The 17,725-nt window shown below is 52.8% G+C and overlaps 2 protein-coding genes across 2 annotated transcripts in view; one reads left to right on the top strand and one right to left on the bottom strand.

Annotated features, from left to right (window-relative positions):
* Positions 1–17,725, top strand: part of NECAB3 (N-terminal EF-hand calcium binding protein 3) — a 55,504-nt gene that overhangs the window by 36,217 nt on the left and 1,562 nt on the right. The window contains exons 6-12 of the mRNA XM_068912774.1: positions 11,194–11,330; positions 11,583–11,704; positions 12,602–12,681; positions 13,136–13,189; positions 13,904–14,016; positions 16,021–16,098; positions 16,535–16,626. Of these exons, the coding sequence (XP_068768875.1) occupies positions 11,194–11,330; positions 11,583–11,704; positions 12,602–12,681; positions 13,136–13,189; positions 13,904–14,016; positions 16,021–16,098; positions 16,535–16,626 (676 nt within the window). The remainder of the gene's footprint in view (positions 1–11,193; positions 11,331–11,582; positions 11,705–12,601; positions 12,682–13,135; positions 13,190–13,903; positions 14,017–16,020; positions 16,099–16,534; positions 16,627–17,725) is intronic.
* Positions 1,292–2,514, bottom strand: ACTL10 (actin like 10). The gene has a single exon (XM_068912789.1). It carries the CDS (start codon positions 2,408–2,410, stop codon positions 1,292–1,294), a length of 1,119 nt encoding a protein of 372 aa, XP_068768890.1. The 5' UTR covers positions 2,411–2,514.

Here is a 17,725-nt window from a genome sequence, read left to right as displayed (position 1 = left end):
AAGTATTTGACCTTAATAATGCTGATAGCGTCACTGGAATCTATTTTGGACACAAGTGAGGAAGTTCACAGTGCCCAGAGAGGGTGAAGTCAATCTGGCTCCTGATCTGTGCTGCAGCATCAGTGAGTGTGTGAGGACACCACGGGGAGGGCAGTGATGATGGGTTCAATCTGTCCCATTTCTTCAAGGAAGGGGTTGAACTCTCCCAGTGAATGTTCCTGCAGGCCAGCCAGCTCTCCTGCACATGGAGACTCCCTCCTTGACGTCATACAACCAGTCTTGTCTCTTCTTGTGCTGGCAATGATGTGCCATGGTTTTCCTTTCCCTCAGGGGTCTTACATGCTGGGCACAGGGGCTAACCATGGGGAAAGGAGTATCTGCTGTAGAACAGTTACACAGGACAGTTGGGCAGCATTTCCCAGCTGCTTCCCCTGCGCCATGTCTGATCCTTTTGTAACCCTTTGCTGAGACGAATCAGTTCACTGAAACGGCAGAAGGAAAGATGAGTGAGCTCTTTTCTGCCAGTTCAGTGAAGAGGCCACATGAGCTACACAGCAAAAGACAGCGAATTCAGTTTCATGGCTTTCACTAGCTGATGCTCCGCACCCAATGCTTAGTTGCTTCGATGTCAAGATGATGTCAAGATGATGGCACCTCCTGTATTAGTCTTGCTATCGTGCAAGCACCTTGAAGATCTTCTCTTTCTCAGCTCATTCCTCTTACCCCTGTGGCTTCCGTTGTGGACCTCTGGGGTCCTGCTGCACTGACTGTCAGAAGGAGGCTTCCTTTCTGTGGGACACCTTGTGCCTGCAGGAGCAAACCCCATTTCTGTGCAGGCAACTACAGGAAGTGAATTGAAAAAGGCCATCTGTGTTGTGGTGCACAGATGCACATAGAAATATGTGCATCTAGAGCATCAGGGCTTGGCCTTAGAGTGGCTGCACCCATATAATCAGAGCGGCTTGAACGCACGGCACAAGTTGTGGTTGTGTTGCAGGCCTGATTGGAAACATGCTTATTTCAGTGTTGCTGGATGGGCACAAAAATAACCTGGAGTGTAGATTAAATGGAATTTAGCTGTTTTGGAACATTAGAGTCTACTTGTTATTCCATCAATTGCAATGCATGGCTGGCCCCCATTCACCATCCGTAGCCTCGGCTGTGCCCCAAGCAGGCAGCACAGTCAAAAGTGCTGCGTTATAGAGACCTTCCTCCCACAGCAACTTTGTCGTCTTCTAGCAGGAGTCCAGCCCTGGCAGCTGGGCATTTTGAATGCATGGTTGTTGTCTGGCTACTGGAACTTCGTGTGCACATACTCTGCGCCATGCTCCTCGTACTCGCCCTTTCCCATCCACATATGCTGGAAGGACTTGAGCGATGCTGTCATCGAGCCTCCAGCCCAGGCTGCCGTGCCCCTCTCTGGGGTAGCTAGGAGTTTAATCTGGCAGCCTGTGCCATGGAACAAGACATTGAGCTCTAAGCACATCCTCTCGGGAAAGCCGGGAAACATCGAGGAGCCCCCTGATAGCACGACATTACCCATCACATCCCTCCTGCAGTGATCTGGTACCTTCTGGAGGCTTTGGAAGGCCAGGAGGTGGAGTCCTGGGGAACTTTGGTTGAGTAGCTTTGGTTGGAAGAGCGGCTCCGGGCAGCAGAATCGTTCCTTATCCAGGGTTATCCAGTGCCCGTCGGGGGTCTGGAATCCCGCTGAGTGATGATGAGCTTGGTCTTGGAGGTCTCCTTCATAGTCCATGGAGACATAGCAGCATTGCTTCTTCAGCTGGATCACAGTCTTCTTTTTCAAGGTCCTCAAAACTGAGGGATCATTGGAGCTCTTCATCAGCAGGTTATGCAAATAGTTGGAGAGAAAGCAGCCAGCTACATCAAGGCGGTACGTGGCCTCCCTCCAGGTCTGGCCCAAGCTGACAGAGGTAACATGAGACACTCCTGCCCCAGCCTCCACAGCTAGACCAGTGACTCTGCCGTAGGCGCAGAGGGAGAGGAACCCCGTGTTGGCCACATGCAAGGCTGGCACTCTGAAAGTCTCGAAAAGCACCTCTGCCACCTTTTCCCGATTGGTGGTGGGGCAAGAGGGGGAGTCAGCCATGAGCACCGGATGTTCCTCTGGGAGGGCTTTCAGGCCACAGAAGAAGAGGTGGCTCCACAGGTTTTCCATACTGTCCCAGTCTACAATGATGCCATGCTTGAGTGGGTAAGTCCTGGGTTCTGTGGCAAAGCCTACCCTTCTTTCAGCTGGAGGGAGATGGCACGGGGTCTCCCACATTGCACCTGGGCAGCTGGGATGCAGAGACATGGTCCTTAGCACAAACATGGGTTTTTTCTGGCCTGCAAAGCCTGCCCGTGTGAAGCTGCTACCATTGTCTATAATGACTGCAGCCTTTTGCATGATGGCTGTTGGCACTCCTGAAGGACTCCGGCCCCAGAGGCACCATCAGGGCTGAGATGGAGGGAGAGTCTCACCCTGCAATGGAACAAGAGGAGAATCTTGAATGGGCAAGCCAGGCATAGGTACCTGCCTCTACAAGAGAGCCTGCAGCTCACAGCCCCGGCAGAGGGGGACTGTGCCTACCTACAGACAGCTCCCAGGGTTTGTGCCTCGACCTGGCTTCTTGTCTCCTTGTTTCACGCACTTGTTCCCTGCCTCGCTGAACATCCTTCCTTGGGCACCTCACCTGCGTCCCTAGGGACTGGAGATTTGCCACATAGCAGCTGGGGGCAGGCAGGGCCACTGCTAAACAAGTTGATGGTAAAGGCCCAGGGGACTTGGCCAGGTCCCCTCAGGATGTCTATAACAGAGCAAGAACAAAACTCCGGAAGGTTTTAAGTAAGCAAGTGAAAACTGGACTTGAAAACAGAGTGTTCTTATTAGGGCCAAGTGAATGGTGTTGTGAGCAGAAACCGTAGTAAATGACAGGGAGATGTGCTCCAGGGCTGTGGCTGTTCGTTGCACCCAGACACTAGGGCATCTTCTGCCAAGAGCCGTATCCTCACAGCAACAACTCTGATAACGTTGCAATTCACAGCCCCATGATCTCTGCTGTTTTTGTAGATTTTTAACTAACAGAGACACCTATCGGGATGAGAGGAACCCTTCTCACGAGTTATTTGTCAGGCTGTCAACCGGTGGGCAAAGCTTTGCATGCCTAGATGGACCTTGGGAAATACTGGGAACAGTGTCAGGTGAAACAGCTCAGATATGTCTGGAAGGGAGGTCGGGAAGCAAGGCACTGTTCATGAACTAAAAATGGCTGGATGAATTACTGGTGTTCTGGAGTCTCTTGCTCTCATCTTTTGGGGCTGACCTGCAGCAAGGAGCAATCTCTCAGTCCCAGATACTTTTTACATGATCCCTCCTGAAAATCAACCTGTCTGATGACACTGTCAGCCTTTGGAAAGCTGCAGTTCAGACATGTGCAAGGCCTTCCAGCTCATCAGCTCTGTCTTTCAGCTGCTTCTCAGACCTGTGCCTGGGGCATGGTATGTGCTGCTGACCCCACTGTTCGGATGCCCTCCAGTCCAGCTTACCTCCTTGCCAGGATCCATAGGGATACCTTTGTTCTCCCAAAGCTTATTGCGTGCTACCCTAAGCCCTCTTCTCACAGACTCTCAGCACTAATATCTTCAGTGTACACAAAAAAAATCAAGTCAAGAACACAGTGGAGAAAGGGAATGTAAGACTGCACTGTGGCTGGTAAGGAAACTTCCCCAAAACACACCCAGCGTTCTCCAGCAACAAAAGAGAGCTGCAGAGGCTGGCCAAGCAGGAAACACCAGACCGCTCATCCTGAGAGATGTGCCCACTGTAGCTTCATGGGAAGCCTAGTCAAGATTAAGGACCGTGTTTCTGCTTCTCTGATGTAGTCTGTTTTCTTCCTTAAAATTAGAAGATTTCAGCTGAGACTCTGAATGTCACAGGGAGACTCGCCTGGGATTCACAGCCAGACAGAGCCATCTTCCTGGCAGCTGTCACTCTTGATGTGTGGGTGATGCAGGGCTGGGCTGTGGAGTGGCTATTATTTAAGCCCTTACACAAGAGCAAGTCAGCGTAAAGAGCAAGTACAAACTGGAAATTAAGAAGGGATGTCAAGAGTGGAGAGGTTCTGCAGTGTCTTGCCAGGGAGAAGAGGGCAAGAAACTTGCCCATCGTCCTGTTAGCAGTGGGGGTGCTCTATGGCCGAGGCTGCTTGCGCAGGGCCCACAGCAGCCCTGGGGACCCCGAGGTGCTGGGGTGAGGACTCTACGAGGAGGCATGCCTGGGAAGCTCCCCTGAGGAAGTGCATCACTTGCTGTTGAGAGCAAACAAAACCGCTCAGCAGTTAGTGAGAAGAAACCACTGAGTCACCAAGAAAGGGCTGGTTAAGGGACCGTGCTCAAGAACGGTGAGAAGGTCTTTTTCCGAAAGTGTCTCAGCTCCATCTGAATGAGCAGCAGCAGAGCATTAAAACCCCTCTTGGCTTGCACACAGAACTGTCCCCAGCAGTAGGCGGGCATCGCTTCTGCCATCTTGGGCTTTGTCTGGGCAGCGCTTTGGCCAACCAGCTCTTGGAAGCGCTGCTCAGATGAGACAGAGCCCTGCTGTGGGGCACCTTAGCCTGCCGCAAACACTTTGCTTTATGTGCCTTGTACTAAAAGCCCTGGTAGCAGTGGAGCAGCATGTGAACAGTTCAAAGCCATGAAGGACACTCTGCCCAACCTGATACCCTTCCTGGAGTCAGGCTGCTTGCAGAAGTAGCCCCCTTACCTTAGAGTTTGTGGGCGTCCATCTCTGCTTCTCTGTGCCTCCTGGGTGCCTGTGGAGCTGGGTCCCATGCCTGGCTGGGGACTGTGGGACCAGACCAGAGGTTCTCGGGCTGGTTCTGGTGTGCATGCCCTGCTGTGACCTCACAGATGAAGGTGCACACACAGCAAAAGGATGATTTTTCTCCTAGGATGCCATTAACAGACCGACATCTAAAGTAAACCCCACTGGGGATAGTGAAGTAGAGAGCTTGTGGGCGACCAAACTTGCTTCATTTACTCAGGCACTACTTGAATCTGCGTACTGGGCACCACTCCAGCCTGGAGTAAGAGCTGTGGGATTTGGCCAGGAGAGTGTTAACTATCTGGAACAAATGCTTCTGCTCAAGCACGGTCCTGGCCTGTCAGCCAGGTTGGGAATTGTGATTCCTACTGGTTCTTGTCGTCTCTGGAAGCAGAAACACCATGCGGTGAGAAAGATGGAGGCTGTTACTGTGGCTCAGGACAGCTGGCACATCAGCCTCTGCCCCGTTGGGTTCCCATGCCTTGAATTTTGCTCTTATGTTGAAATTTGAACCATGCTCCCAGCTAAATCCCAACCTAGGTTTCCCCTTTGGTGACTTATCACAGCTTCCCATGCTTCCTGATGTTGTGTTTCCCGTGCCAGAGCTGCAGGCCCAGGCTGCCCACAGACACCTATCCAAACCTTGTGGTGCTTACCGGCTTTCTTATTCCCTGAAATTGCTTTGCTGATTCTTGAAATTCAAGTGTTTGATCCGTAGCAATGGTGGACAGAGGAGAGCATGGGGAGGCAGCAATCCAGTTTGCTTTCCGGGATGCAAAATTGCTTTCCGCTTTGCCTCAGTTTCTAACTTAATGAAATGAAACATGGCCAGTGTGCTGCAAAGTTTATGCATCTGTCCCAGCATGTGACCGGCAGCACAGAGAGGCGCAGTGAGAAGACAGGAGGAGTGCAGGTTGCTCTTGGCAGTATGTGAGGCTAATAAAAGCCAGCTGTGAAAGGCTCAATGTGATTTTTGCTGCTTTTTCTGGGTCACATTAGAGAAACACAAAACCTGCTCTCCTGCCGGATATGCTGCTGCAATACCTGATCTCTCACCGACCTCTGGTCTGCAGCTGTGCAAGCTGTAGTGCTTCCTTGGCTCCTGTTAAGTCTCCATTATTTCTGAGCGCAGCACAGATCTCCAATCCTGTCAGAGGCTGATATTCAGAGGTGAGGCTGGCTCCACGTGTTCCTCGGCTTGCTTGGGGATCCCCAGCATGTTTGGTTGCCAGCTGGCAGGGCAGCTGCTCTGCTCTCCTTTCCCTACCACAGCATGGATCCACTAGGCATTTCATGGCTGTCCTCACCTTTTTGGCTCAGGGCTCAGCCCCTGTGCAAATCTCCCATGTGAGGAGAGAGCTGCCCGAGCCATTTCAGCAGGACTCACAGTTTTGCACCACAACTGCCACCGTTCCCCCCCACCGCCCCGCCCCAAATGTTTCCCTGGGGGACGAATATGCATCAGAGATCTGCACACTACAACGAGGGTTATTTTTTTCTTTCTGTCCCTACCCCATCAGACACTGGACACAAACAGCTCTTTGATGTGCTTTTATTGCTTTATTCCCCAAGGAAGTCCCGTAACATCTTTGGGCACAAGGGTGCCCTCACAGTCCAGCTGCCTCGTCACAGCTGCAGGGTGCATGGTATACCAGAGCTTCATACTTTCTTGGAGCCCAGGAATACCATTCCTCCATATTTTCTGGCCCCACCAGATAACCTGAAGATAAGACCCTCCTCATCTGGACTTCAAAATCGCCAGCTCCACGCTCTACTGAAGGCAACAGACAGGACACTGGTCTGAATGGTTCGCTTCCGGTGTACCACAGGTCTGACCTGTGCAGGATCTTCACTTTGCTTCCAGGAGGGATGACAATCCGAGCAGGGCTCTTGGACCTGGGAGAGCAGTTCCTGAGACGAGACCACAACATCGCTTTGACCTGTGAATCAAAAAAAGGACAGTTCCTGACCCTGCAGCTTCCGCTCGCTCAGGCTATGGAAAGCTCCTCTTCTGTTCCCAAGCCGCGCTTAATTGCATTGCAACACAAGTCACTGGTGGGAATCCACACTCATTAAAAGGGTGCTCTATAGGGTCACACTGCAGGTGGAGGGATCTCCCACTCTGCCAAGTAGGTGGTGGTCTTTGGAGACTCTTTTAAAGGTTTCATGTGACCCTTTCTCACCTGTTTCCTTTTACCCAGTGAAGAGACAGCCCCAGGCTGGAATACTCATGGTGTAATTGTATGAGGATTATTAATTAAAAATACACAATTTTAAATTGATCACTTGAATTGTATGGCATGGTGAACAATATTAGAGCTCCAAGACTCCTTTTTTCCCTGTAACTGAATCCCTCCGATGGGACAGCATTCCCATACAGAGAGCTGCTGGCTAGAAGAGGATCGTCACGTGTCCACGCATGTCCGCCCGGCAACAGGCAACCTGCCACAGGGGAATGCACAAACTGCTGCTGGATGGAGAGCTGCCACGCGGTAACATAAGGATGGCATGTACCTGCCTGTGAGGGTTGGACAGTGTGGAACCGGGCTGAGGATAGGGACAGACACAGGATGATAGGAAATGGGCTTGGAAGAGACCGTACAGCATAGGCGATGCCCTAGCCTGAGGCAGATAAACTCCACCTGGATCACTCCTGACAGGTTTTGTGACCTGTTCTCCAAATCCTCCAAGATGGCCCCACAGAGCCCCAGGCAATCAAGTGTGGTGCTTCCCTCTCCTTACATTGGAGATTTCCCAGTGTCTCTCCCAAGTCCTTGATTGCTGCAGTTTAAGCTCAAGCTTTGTATCCACCAAGAACATCTTAGGCCTTTACTTGCTAGAACAACTTGATACTTTGTAACAGACTATTAGCATTTTTTCCCCCCTTTTCTCTGGGCTAATGAAACCCAGATGAGGATTTCTGGACCCCTCAGCAGGTGCATGTGAGAGGACCAGGCAGGCTGGTGGCGAAAGTTGGCTGTTCGGAGCAGAGGCTGGAAGGGAAGGGAGTTACCGTAGATCTTTTTTTCCCCTTTTCATTATCTTGATCTGGATACTTTTCTTGTTTCTCTGGGTTGCTTGTTTTGACCTCCTTTCTGGAATTGCAGTTTCCCATGCTGTAGCTCTGCTAAAGTCTTTGCAAGGTTTGATTTGCTGCTGCTTGTCCCTTCTGCCTCGGCTGGTACTGCCTCTGGCACGGGCAGGCCAGAAGCCAAGGAGCCTTTGTGATGTTAACGGGGCAGGGATGTGACCTTACAATGGCTGAGGGATCTGTGAGGCTGCCTTCGCCGGTGCTTGCCACAGAAAGGAGCCGGCTTCCTTTCCCTGGCGATAAGGGGAAGGATGTGGCGGGACTTGACAGGGTCTTATTGCCAGGCAGCCCACTTCACTAGAGGAAAATGAATCGAGACCCTCAGGTTAACGTCTGGCAACTGCAACTGCAGTGTGTAGGGGCACAGAGAGGCATCTGAGCCAACATGTAGCCCGTCCCCGCCACCACGCTGTGATCACCTATGTCGAAAATGCATTTGTGTCATGTGTGTGGGGCAGCTATCCAACTGTGCAGGGGTGGGTGATGGTTAGAGGTGGAAACCAAAGGCAAAGCTCAGATCAACAGATGCCCGTGAAAAGAGAGAGCAGGAATGTGGACAGTAAATTGGACCACAATACTGAGTGAATAAGCATCCCAGCTCTTGCAAATATGGGCACAGGATCTTTAGTAACTCTTATTGGGAGGACTTGAGTTTTACCATGCCCAGTACTTACCAGTGCCAAACTGGGACACTGGTCTAGAGTGGGCCTAGGAGAGGGCAATACACCAAGGAATCCGTAGTGTCCTTTCCTGTAGCACTTGACTAGGCTGTAAAGGGCGCCTGTCCAAATACCACTATGTCTCAGTACTGTTTAAGAGAGGAGGCCTGCTAGGGTTGATACCAGTAAAAAGGCAACTCTCCGCTTCCACGTGAGGCCACAATTGTGGATGTTGATTTATTTTGTGCCTTAAGAAAATGGCAAGTGGCTCCTTGGTGGGAAGTAAACTTCCCAAACTAAACTCTTCTCAAAGCTACAGCACAACATACCATGCAAAAGCCCTGTGCTGTGTAGCAGAGCAATGAAGACGGGAGAGTGCAAGATATCTGACCCAGAGAGCTGGATTCTGCCATTTGAGTGGAGACCCAATGTGGTTATCCAAAGCTTGTGGTTATGCATGGGCAAGTGATATCTCCTCAGGCTAAACTTTTCCAGGAGTTGTCAGCTCATATGGAAGAGAAGCAAAGGAAGCAGAGCAGATTTCAAACAGCTCCTGGCGCAGCTCCTTGAGCTTGGAGTGGATCTTGCCATGGATCTGCTAGGTTCAGCCATGCAACCAGAAAAGTCAGACAAGGACATGCTAGGACAATCCCTCAGTGCAGCTAATGCCAGATGTTCTCTTCAATTTATGTTGAGAATAGCCCCAATAACTGTCCCACTGTCTCCTAGGCTGCAGTGTTAGCGTCTCAGAGGCGTAGCGTTAGTGTTTCTTGGCAGTTCACCTAAATCAACTGTGTCCTGATGGGACCCAGACTGACATCCCACCTAGCAGCATTTCTTCATAAGCAAATTACAACTACTTGCTAAAGTGGTTTTACAGTTTAGAGACCCAAGGGAGCTCAGGCCGAGGGGGAGCTTTTGGGATAGGCTGTGCAATAGCTTTTGCACAACCTGTAATAATTTGTGTTTGTTAGAGAAAGAGCTGGAGGCCCTGAGGCATGTGCATAGTCCTTGTGTCTGCTGGTGGACCTGATGGCACTTGCCCCTCAGGGGGCAGAGGGTGTCCTGGCTGCACTGTGCCTCTGGTTACAGGCAAATTTGTTCATAGAGGAGATGCACTGGAAGTGAACAGCAAATCCTTGTGCAACAGCCCTTCCAGCCTTTTAATCATTTTAATGCTCTGTTGTGAAGTCTTGTAGGTCACCCCTCTGACTTCTGTCAGCAGCGAGTTTCCCTTGTACGAGGAAGATGTGCAGGAGGCTGTGGGAACCCGGAACTGACATCAACTCACTCAATCTACTGACTGTAGATTGAGAGGCCTCAGGCTGCTGTAGCCTCCTCCTGTTGCACAGTTACTGGCTAACAAGGTGGCCGGCTCAGACACCGCTTAGCCATGCCGAAGCTGCTGGCGGTCACTTTATTCTGCTGCATCCCTGGGGGAACGGCGTTACAGAGCCAGGAGGAAAGTGGGCTTGCCACATCTCAGGCAGATGGAGGTGTGAGAGAAAAGGACCCCAGAAACGGAGGAGCAGCAGCATATTTATAAGGATAAGTGGAGCAGAAGGGAAGCCCTCGCAGCCAATGTTAGCGAGTGTGGCAATTTAGCTTCTACCCAGCTCTAGTGTCTCTGTCCTTAATTAATCACTGTGTGCATCTGTGAGTGCCATGATATCTCCCTAGGGTTGGGCTGTGCCAGTGACTTGAGTTTGCCTGGTCTACCCCATCACAGACACTGCGCTTGTGCCTCCCCAGGTCTGACTGGGACCTAACTTGTTTGTGGCTGGCAATCCTAGCAGCCGTGAGAGCGCAGTGTCCCCTCCAGCCCACCAGGTCCTGTGGCATCAGGAAGCACCTTCAGAGAGCTCTGTGACAGAAAGGCTAAGACTGGTCTGACTGGGAAAGGCTGCCTGTGGAAGCGGCAGGAGAAACAGCATGGGAGGGCTCCACACATGCTGGTGCTTGTGAGTGCATAGGTATTAGGGACCAAAGTCCTTTTATGCACATAGGCCTGGAAGCCTTTGGAGTGGAAGATGCTAAGTTAAACATTGATATCTGTAGCCAGGTGTAGGTAGGCTGCTTTGGCCATAGCAACCAGTATAATGGTGACACTAGCTTCCAGGAGAGCCTCTTGCCATGTGTTACAGTACTACAGTTTAGCCCTTGGAGCTTAGCTCAGTAGGCTTGTTCTTGCTCTGGCTATTATCTCCGTGGGCACAGGGTTCTCCAGGAGCATCCCTCGTTATTCCCTGTGCTCTGATTGCAACAGCAGAACCAGCTGTTTCTTCAGTTCACCCCACTGCAGGGCCCAGTGGGTTGTGCTCGGCTGGCGAGGAAGGCTGCCCGCTGCGAGGAGGAGTGGAGATGCCATTGACACACAAGTGTGGCATGTCAGCCCTCCCCTGGTTGCAGATATGGCTTGTCAGGCTGCTTTCCACCCCACGCTGATGCAGCTGAGGCTGGGGATTCGACGCTGGGACACACCCCCCCCCCCCGCCCCTGCGCTGCGGATTTGAGTTATTTTAAGGGCCAGCCCCTTCCAGATGCATCTCTGCCTCCCTTGCACAGAGCTACCCCCTGTCCCTGGGGGGCATCTGACAGTGCCTCTCCTCTTCCCGCAGAGGTACGAAGCCTCCTCTAAGATGGAGCAGTTCCTGACCCGCTTCCTGTTGCGGGAAACCACGACCCAGCTGCAGTCGCTGCAGGCCTCGCTCGAGTGTGCCGTGGACACCATGGAGGAGCAGGCAGGACGGGAGAGGTAATGGGTGCACGATGGGATGCCTGGCTGGCCGTGCTGAGCAGAGATTGTCTGTGGGGGCACGCTGGGCCTTCCCCTCTCCATGGCGCTGGTAACAGGATTGCAGCCTCCGTCTGGCCTGGGGCTGAAGCAGGGCTCCCAGAGCCTCCTGAGAGGGACATCTCGGAGGAGGCTCTGCCGTTTCTAACCCCACAGTGAAGCTGACCTGTATAGTGACTTATTGCAACTCCCCTTTGTGTTTCATTCTTTCAGGAAGGACGTAAAGAAATCTGAGACCTTGATTGGCCTGAGGACAGGAAGACGATGTGGGCGCAGAGGACAGAAAAACATCTGTCTGTCTCCAACGGATCCCTATTCCGGGATGCTAACAACAGGTACCTGCAGCCTGAGCAGACAGGAGAGGAGCAGTCTCCGTAGCCCTGCCATCCCTCAGGTCTGTGCCCAGGGGTCCCCGTTTCTGCACCAGTCCCCACCCCACTAGAGAGAAGACACAATGTGATTGCAGCAATGCAGCACGGTGGGGTCTTGTCCAGGACTGAATGTGGACCTTCACACACAGGATCAGGTGGAGCTTCTCTGGGATTTTCTATCTCTTGAGCAGTGGGAAAAGTTTCAGGTTGACGCAATCAGATTTTTGGTTTTGTATCAACAGTATAGAAGCTTTTGCCGTTTTCTGAGTCTTAAGCATTTTCAATCTAATTAATTAATTAGCATCTTTGAAAATAAAGGGATAGTGGGAGTTCCTTCCTAGCTACAGGGTACACCACATGGCTGGACTTGTCTTGCCTAGTCACCTTTTCCAGATCCCCTGGAAGGAGTGTGGGAGCCTCCAGGGACCTGCAGACCAAAGATGGCGCCCTGCCGCCCTGGGATGACAGTCCCTAGCATAGGGTCTCTTAGGGGGACCATCTACTTCTCACCTGGATGGAGATTGCTGGCTCTTTTGGAGAAAGGGCTAGCATCTGGCTGGACGTCCTGATCCTTACCGTTCTGCCACATGCTGTTCTGCCCACCCTGCGTTTCCTATGTGGTATCTTTTCTCCTCCTTGTGCTGTCCACCTAGCAATCCCCACACAGTTTTGATTAGTCCCACACAAAGAGAGTTTGGATCCCTTACGTACAAAACCACATGGAGCTACTGCTGGGCCTTGATCTCCCTCCTGCTGCTGCTGGATAATAAGTAGCACCAAAACAGGCAGCACTGGGGGGGGGGGGCTGGCGCTGGGATGCCACTGCCTAGGCAATGACGTCTCTCTGTCCTTCCCGTGTAGGCATCTGTGTCGAAGATGACAACCAGTGGATGGCACAGATTAACAGGCTCCAGCAGCTCATTGAGAAACTGGAGTGCAAGGTGTGTGACAGAGGGGAGTGGGAGTGGGCTGGGGGCTGCCCCACACCTTGGCACTGGCCAGGTCAGGGCTGGGATGTCTTGCTGTGCCAGCACCCCAGTATTTTAGTCCTGGCTTTGTCCCTTAAAGAGCTGTAGTGATTCACCGGACGCTGACTTGCAAGGCCCATCCCTTGCTATTCCTGCTCTGGATCTGCCATTTCCCCCTCAGCTCTGATGACCTACCCCTGCTTTCTCATATCTGTGGCCCATGCTGATCTGAAAAGTCAGTCTGGACCCACAGACCCCCACAGGTGTGGAAGTCACATCCTCTCACACCCCTGGCTACCAGAACAAACCTCTCCAGAGCGGTACCTGTGTGTCACACGAAGCTGTGCTAAGCGTGCAGGTTCCTGCTGCGTTTTGTCTTATAAAATTCCCACAGCGACAATGATTTTTCCTCTGATGTGAAATGCAGAGCCCACGCCTGGAGCCTCTGAAGGAGGAAGCAGTGTGCAAAGGGAAAGACGCAGTAAGTCCTGGTCCTGTGCCTGCCATTTGCAGGTGACAACGGTAGTGTTCACAGGTCCTCTCACACACTCCTATACACACATAGCCAGTGCGCCCGGCGACTGGAGTCCCCCGGGTTAGCTCCTGGCTTTGGTCTGAAAATGGATTCACTGCCTAGTGGTCTAGCACTGACTGGGATGAGGATGGGGATCAGCTGTGAGCTGAGTGGGACATAGCACCTTCTCCTAAGCAGGAACCCCGAGGCAAATGCGGAGTGTAAAACTTCCAGGCAGTGCCCATGGCCGTGAGCAGCTAGGGATGAGGTTCTCCTTGTGAGTCCCCAAATGTCCTAGATTTATGCCTGCTCCAGGCCCCCTTAGACTGTGCAGAGTACCAGTGGAAAAGCCCTATGGCTCAAATCCCACGTGCCCCTTTCAGCTGGAGGAGGGGGTATAGCAGCCCCAAAGCAGGACCCCGTCACCAGGAGATGGTGGATCTCCCTTCTGCGCCTTTGCTGGTGCAGTCTCTGATATAAAGGGAAGTTACCCAGGCAGGTAGAGGAGGAGGAGGCCAGTTTATGTTGTTGGCTTGTCCCAGCATTGTGGTGCCAGCACCTTCCCCTGCAGCCCTGTGTTTGCCTCGCACTGCAGCAGGACGGGAAGTGGGAGAGCAGGGGGCTGCCCCGGTGTGTTTGCAGGTGGCCGTGCCTGACTGCCCGTCTGCTGTCCCCTTGCAGCACATCCTTGTGGCGAAGAGGCAGATCTCGGTAACAAAGAGCGGCGTCGAGGAGTTTCGCCAGGCATTCAGATCCTACACGGAGGTCACGGCCGGGCAGAGCAGCTGCCTGCAGTAAGTGGTGTGGGTGGCAGGGCTGTTTGTGGAACAGCTCGCCCGGTGAAACAGGGGGCCTGTATCACTGCAGGTTGTAATGCTGCACCCCGAGGGCCAAAAGGGTTTTGCACAGCATGCGGCGTTCCTGCTTGGGATATGGCCATAGCACTCAGCAGCATAGACGTGTGCGCGCAGGATTAAGCCAGCCTCGTGGCATTCTCAGGAAGCAGGGAGGTGCTCTCACGGCAGAGAAGGGTCCTGAGGCCAGTGGGGTTATAATGACAGACATAACTGGGGGAGAAGGGGCCCTGGCCGTGGTTCTCCACTGTGTGAGCTGGGGTGAATGACCATTGCGGCCCCGCAACCCACATGTCGGTCCCTGGCATAAACGTGGGCTTGGCGCACTGGGGTTGGATCTCGCAGAGAGGAGGGGGCAGCATCACAGCTGTTCTGTGTCTCTGCTCAGCTTCGTGGTACCGTTCCGTCTCCTGCTGCAGGTACCCCAGCAAGAAGAACCACTTGTTAGCTTCTAGCAAGGAGGGGAACGGTTTTTATGCCAACCACAGTTGCCGCTAGCGGATGTGGCATGTGCATGTAAAGAGAGTGCACTCATTGCTCTAGCTTTGAAGGCCTTGACAGGAAGGGAGAATAGTCATGGGGAGAGCTCGTTTCACAGTATTACCTTTATTAAAACATCTGCAATGCTACCGGGAAGTGTCCAAGAACACCTAAAACTAACCTGCTGTGCAAGATCAAGCTTCTGTCCCCCAGCACCGGTCCAGAGCTCAGAACAGAGAGTTGAGGACGGAGCCCCAGGTTTGACTTTCTGTGCCATGCCACAGCCAGGTTGTCCCCTCAAATTGCACAGGTGCTCCTTGAAAGGCTCATTCCTTCGCCTACAGGAGATGTCAAGCTGCTTTCAGAGGGAAATGTTCATGCTCTTCCCATTTAAAGTGTCATTTTTCAGCTTTTCAGTTTCAACAGTACAAAGTGGTGTTTCCAGTCCACAAAAGGGGAAAGTGCTCCTTTTGATATGTGTGGCAGGAAGGATGATATTTTTTCTTTGGACCTGCAGGGATTTTCTGTCATGAAAACTATTTGTTTAGACAACTGGGTAGTTTTGCATGGGCAGGCTCTCCATGTGAGTGGTGAGCTGGAACGAAGCCCGGAGGGACTCTACTGTCCTGGTTCATGGCAGGAGGCCCCATACCTGGGGCCACAGCCTCAGAGTTGCTGGCTTGGCCATGACTTGCTTTGCTTTTTCACTTCAAGACTTGGGTCCTACATGCAGCCCCATGCTCTTAGCAGCAGCTTGCAGAAACAAGCAGCTGGAATAGCCAGCGTCACAGTTGGATGCAGATAGTCCCCAGGCACTTCACCCTGTGAGCTTGCTCTCTTGCCTTCCCACCGCTTGCCTCTCTGCCGTGCCATGGGCTGGAGAAACCCCAGGCCTGTCCAGGCTCCTCCGGCAGGAGGAAGTATGGGAAGGGTGGCCTGGTGAATCGGCATCTACTTCAGGGGCAGTTAGGTGCAGTTTTGAATGTGCTGCGATCGCAAGGCAGCGCTTAGCCCTCTTGTGTCTTAGTTTCTCTCTGTGTAAAAGGTACCAGATAACACTTTCCTACTGCAAAGGGCCGCCATCAAGCTGTATGCTGCTGTGCAGTGCTAGGGATGCGATAAGGAAGCGTTATAAATAATAAAGCACTTACATGATGGTTTCTAGGCAGCAGCAAGGATCAGTTTAATAGCTGTGAAGCTCCTCTGTTCCCTGTGTGAAGGAACTGGAAAAGTGTGAAGTATCTGCGTTCAGGGTCCGCTGGAGTAGTGTGCCAGCTTTAGCAAGCACCAGTTGTAGACGTATCCAAATGTCACTGCTGCTCTTTGAAATCCTCTTGGTGACGATCATTTTGTGTAGATCGATGCCCATCACTCCTGAGGGTGCAGAGATGGCATGGCCGTGCTGTGCACCCCTTTTGTCCCAGCTTGCCAGGCGCTGTCTCAGGGTTTCTCCTGTCCCCGCAGTGTGTCCACCTGCAAGCTGACGAACGAAGCCTGCTTCATCCTTTACGAATTCTGGCAGGACGTGTCTTCATGGAGAAGGTTGGAGGCTTTCCTTGTGCATTTGGTGGGGACTTGGGGCTAGATGCTCCCGAGCACTCTGGGTGGAGGGGCTAAAAGGGATTTACTCTAGGACGTCCTCCATGGACCCACCAATCCCCCTTCTTAGACACATGTCCTGCTGCTTACACTGATCTGCCTAGTCTCAGCATGCTTCCCCCCCCCCCCCGGTGACATTTGCAGCAGAGGGGGGGATGAAGGCCTAGACAAGGGATTTGAGCAGTGGGGCAGAAGTAGACGTACTGCTTTAGGCAAGGCAAAAGCAGCCCTGTCGCTCATGCGTGGCAGGGACCCCCTGCACAAGGCTCCTCGCCTACCTTCCCAGTACCCAGTGCAGCAGGCACAAACAAGCTCTGCTACTCGCCGGGCCTGAGCGGGACATCCCAGCGCCATCCTGACCCTGCCCGCTGCTTTACAGCCACTTGCAGTCCAGCCACAGCAAGACTTTCCAACGGGCCATCATCAGCTTGCTGGAGGCCCCGGAGCTGCTGACCACCATGCTCTTCCCAGGTGAGCGGGGCTGCGTGGGCCGGCTCGACGTGGGGGGCGCGGGGACCGCTTCTGCTCAGGGAGGACGTGTTTTGCAGGGAGCACTGCAGGGAACAGACTGCTTGGCTCACTCCAGAACAGACAATTTGGCTCGGGCTCACTTAAATCATAGTTTCAGTCTAAAGTGGAACTTGTTTCCACTCTCAAGTTTGGTTGTTTCTCAAAGAGTGTGGGGGTTTTGGAGTGGGAGAATTGCTTCAAAGGCATATGTAACTTCATTTCAGCTTGTTCAAGAAAAGTGGTTTTCCAGTGCTTTTAGCCGCATTTGAGCATTTGAGTCACCTCTGTGAGCAGCCCCAGGAGCGCCCCCGACTGGAGGATGGTAACTGTCCAGGCCTGAGTGTGGCTGAGGCTCACAGCCCCATGGTCACCTGGCTCTCTAGCCAGGTTTTCCAAGCAGCTTGTGGGTATTTCCCAGGTAGCAGATATGCTGAGTCCGCCTGATATCAGCCCAAACTCTGTCTGAAGACATCTGCCGCCACATTTTTCTTCACCTGATCCCAGGAAGCTCTCTGCAAAGAGCTGGCCCTGCTGTGTCATTCAGAGTGGCTGTGTCCAAGTATTGTTGTAAGGCTCAGTGGTGCAGAGCCAGGGGAGAGACCAGATTCAGGGAAAGTGCGCGTCCCCGTGGTGCCAACAGAAATCTGAGCAGTAAGTAAGTGAGGAACTGGGAGAACCTGCAGAGAGGTAGGACCAAACCAAGCCCTAGCCTACTATCACCACTTTGGGTCTTGCCCAAAATAACATAAAACACCGATTAATTTGGACTAAATCCCATGCTGGTGACACTCTCCCTGACCATCTGGTCCCACTGACCTAGTTCCCTGTGTTCTTTGGAGCACATGGATCCTGCTGGGCCTGGTGTCCCCAGCACGGGACACTGCAGGGAGCCAGGCTATGTGGTGTGGTGCTGTGTCCTCAGCTGGCAGGGCTTTGAGGGCACCATGGCTGATAGGGTGCACCGGGTCTTGCAGGAGAGCAGCCCAAGCTATCTCCACCGCTTTTGGGAGGCTCAGCAAAGCCGGGGTCACCCGCAATGAGCAGGGCTTGGGTGTGAAGG

The sequence above is a fragment of the Struthio camelus genome, chromosome 18 (assembly GCF_040807025.1).
Source record: "Struthio camelus isolate bStrCam1 chromosome 18, bStrCam1.hap1, whole genome shotgun sequence".
In the NCBI taxonomy this organism is placed as follows: domain Eukaryota; kingdom Metazoa; phylum Chordata; class Aves; order Struthioniformes; family Struthionidae; genus Struthio; species Struthio camelus.
Note: the sequence above shows the minus strand (reverse complement) of the source record. Positions and strands in the feature narration are given on the sequence as shown.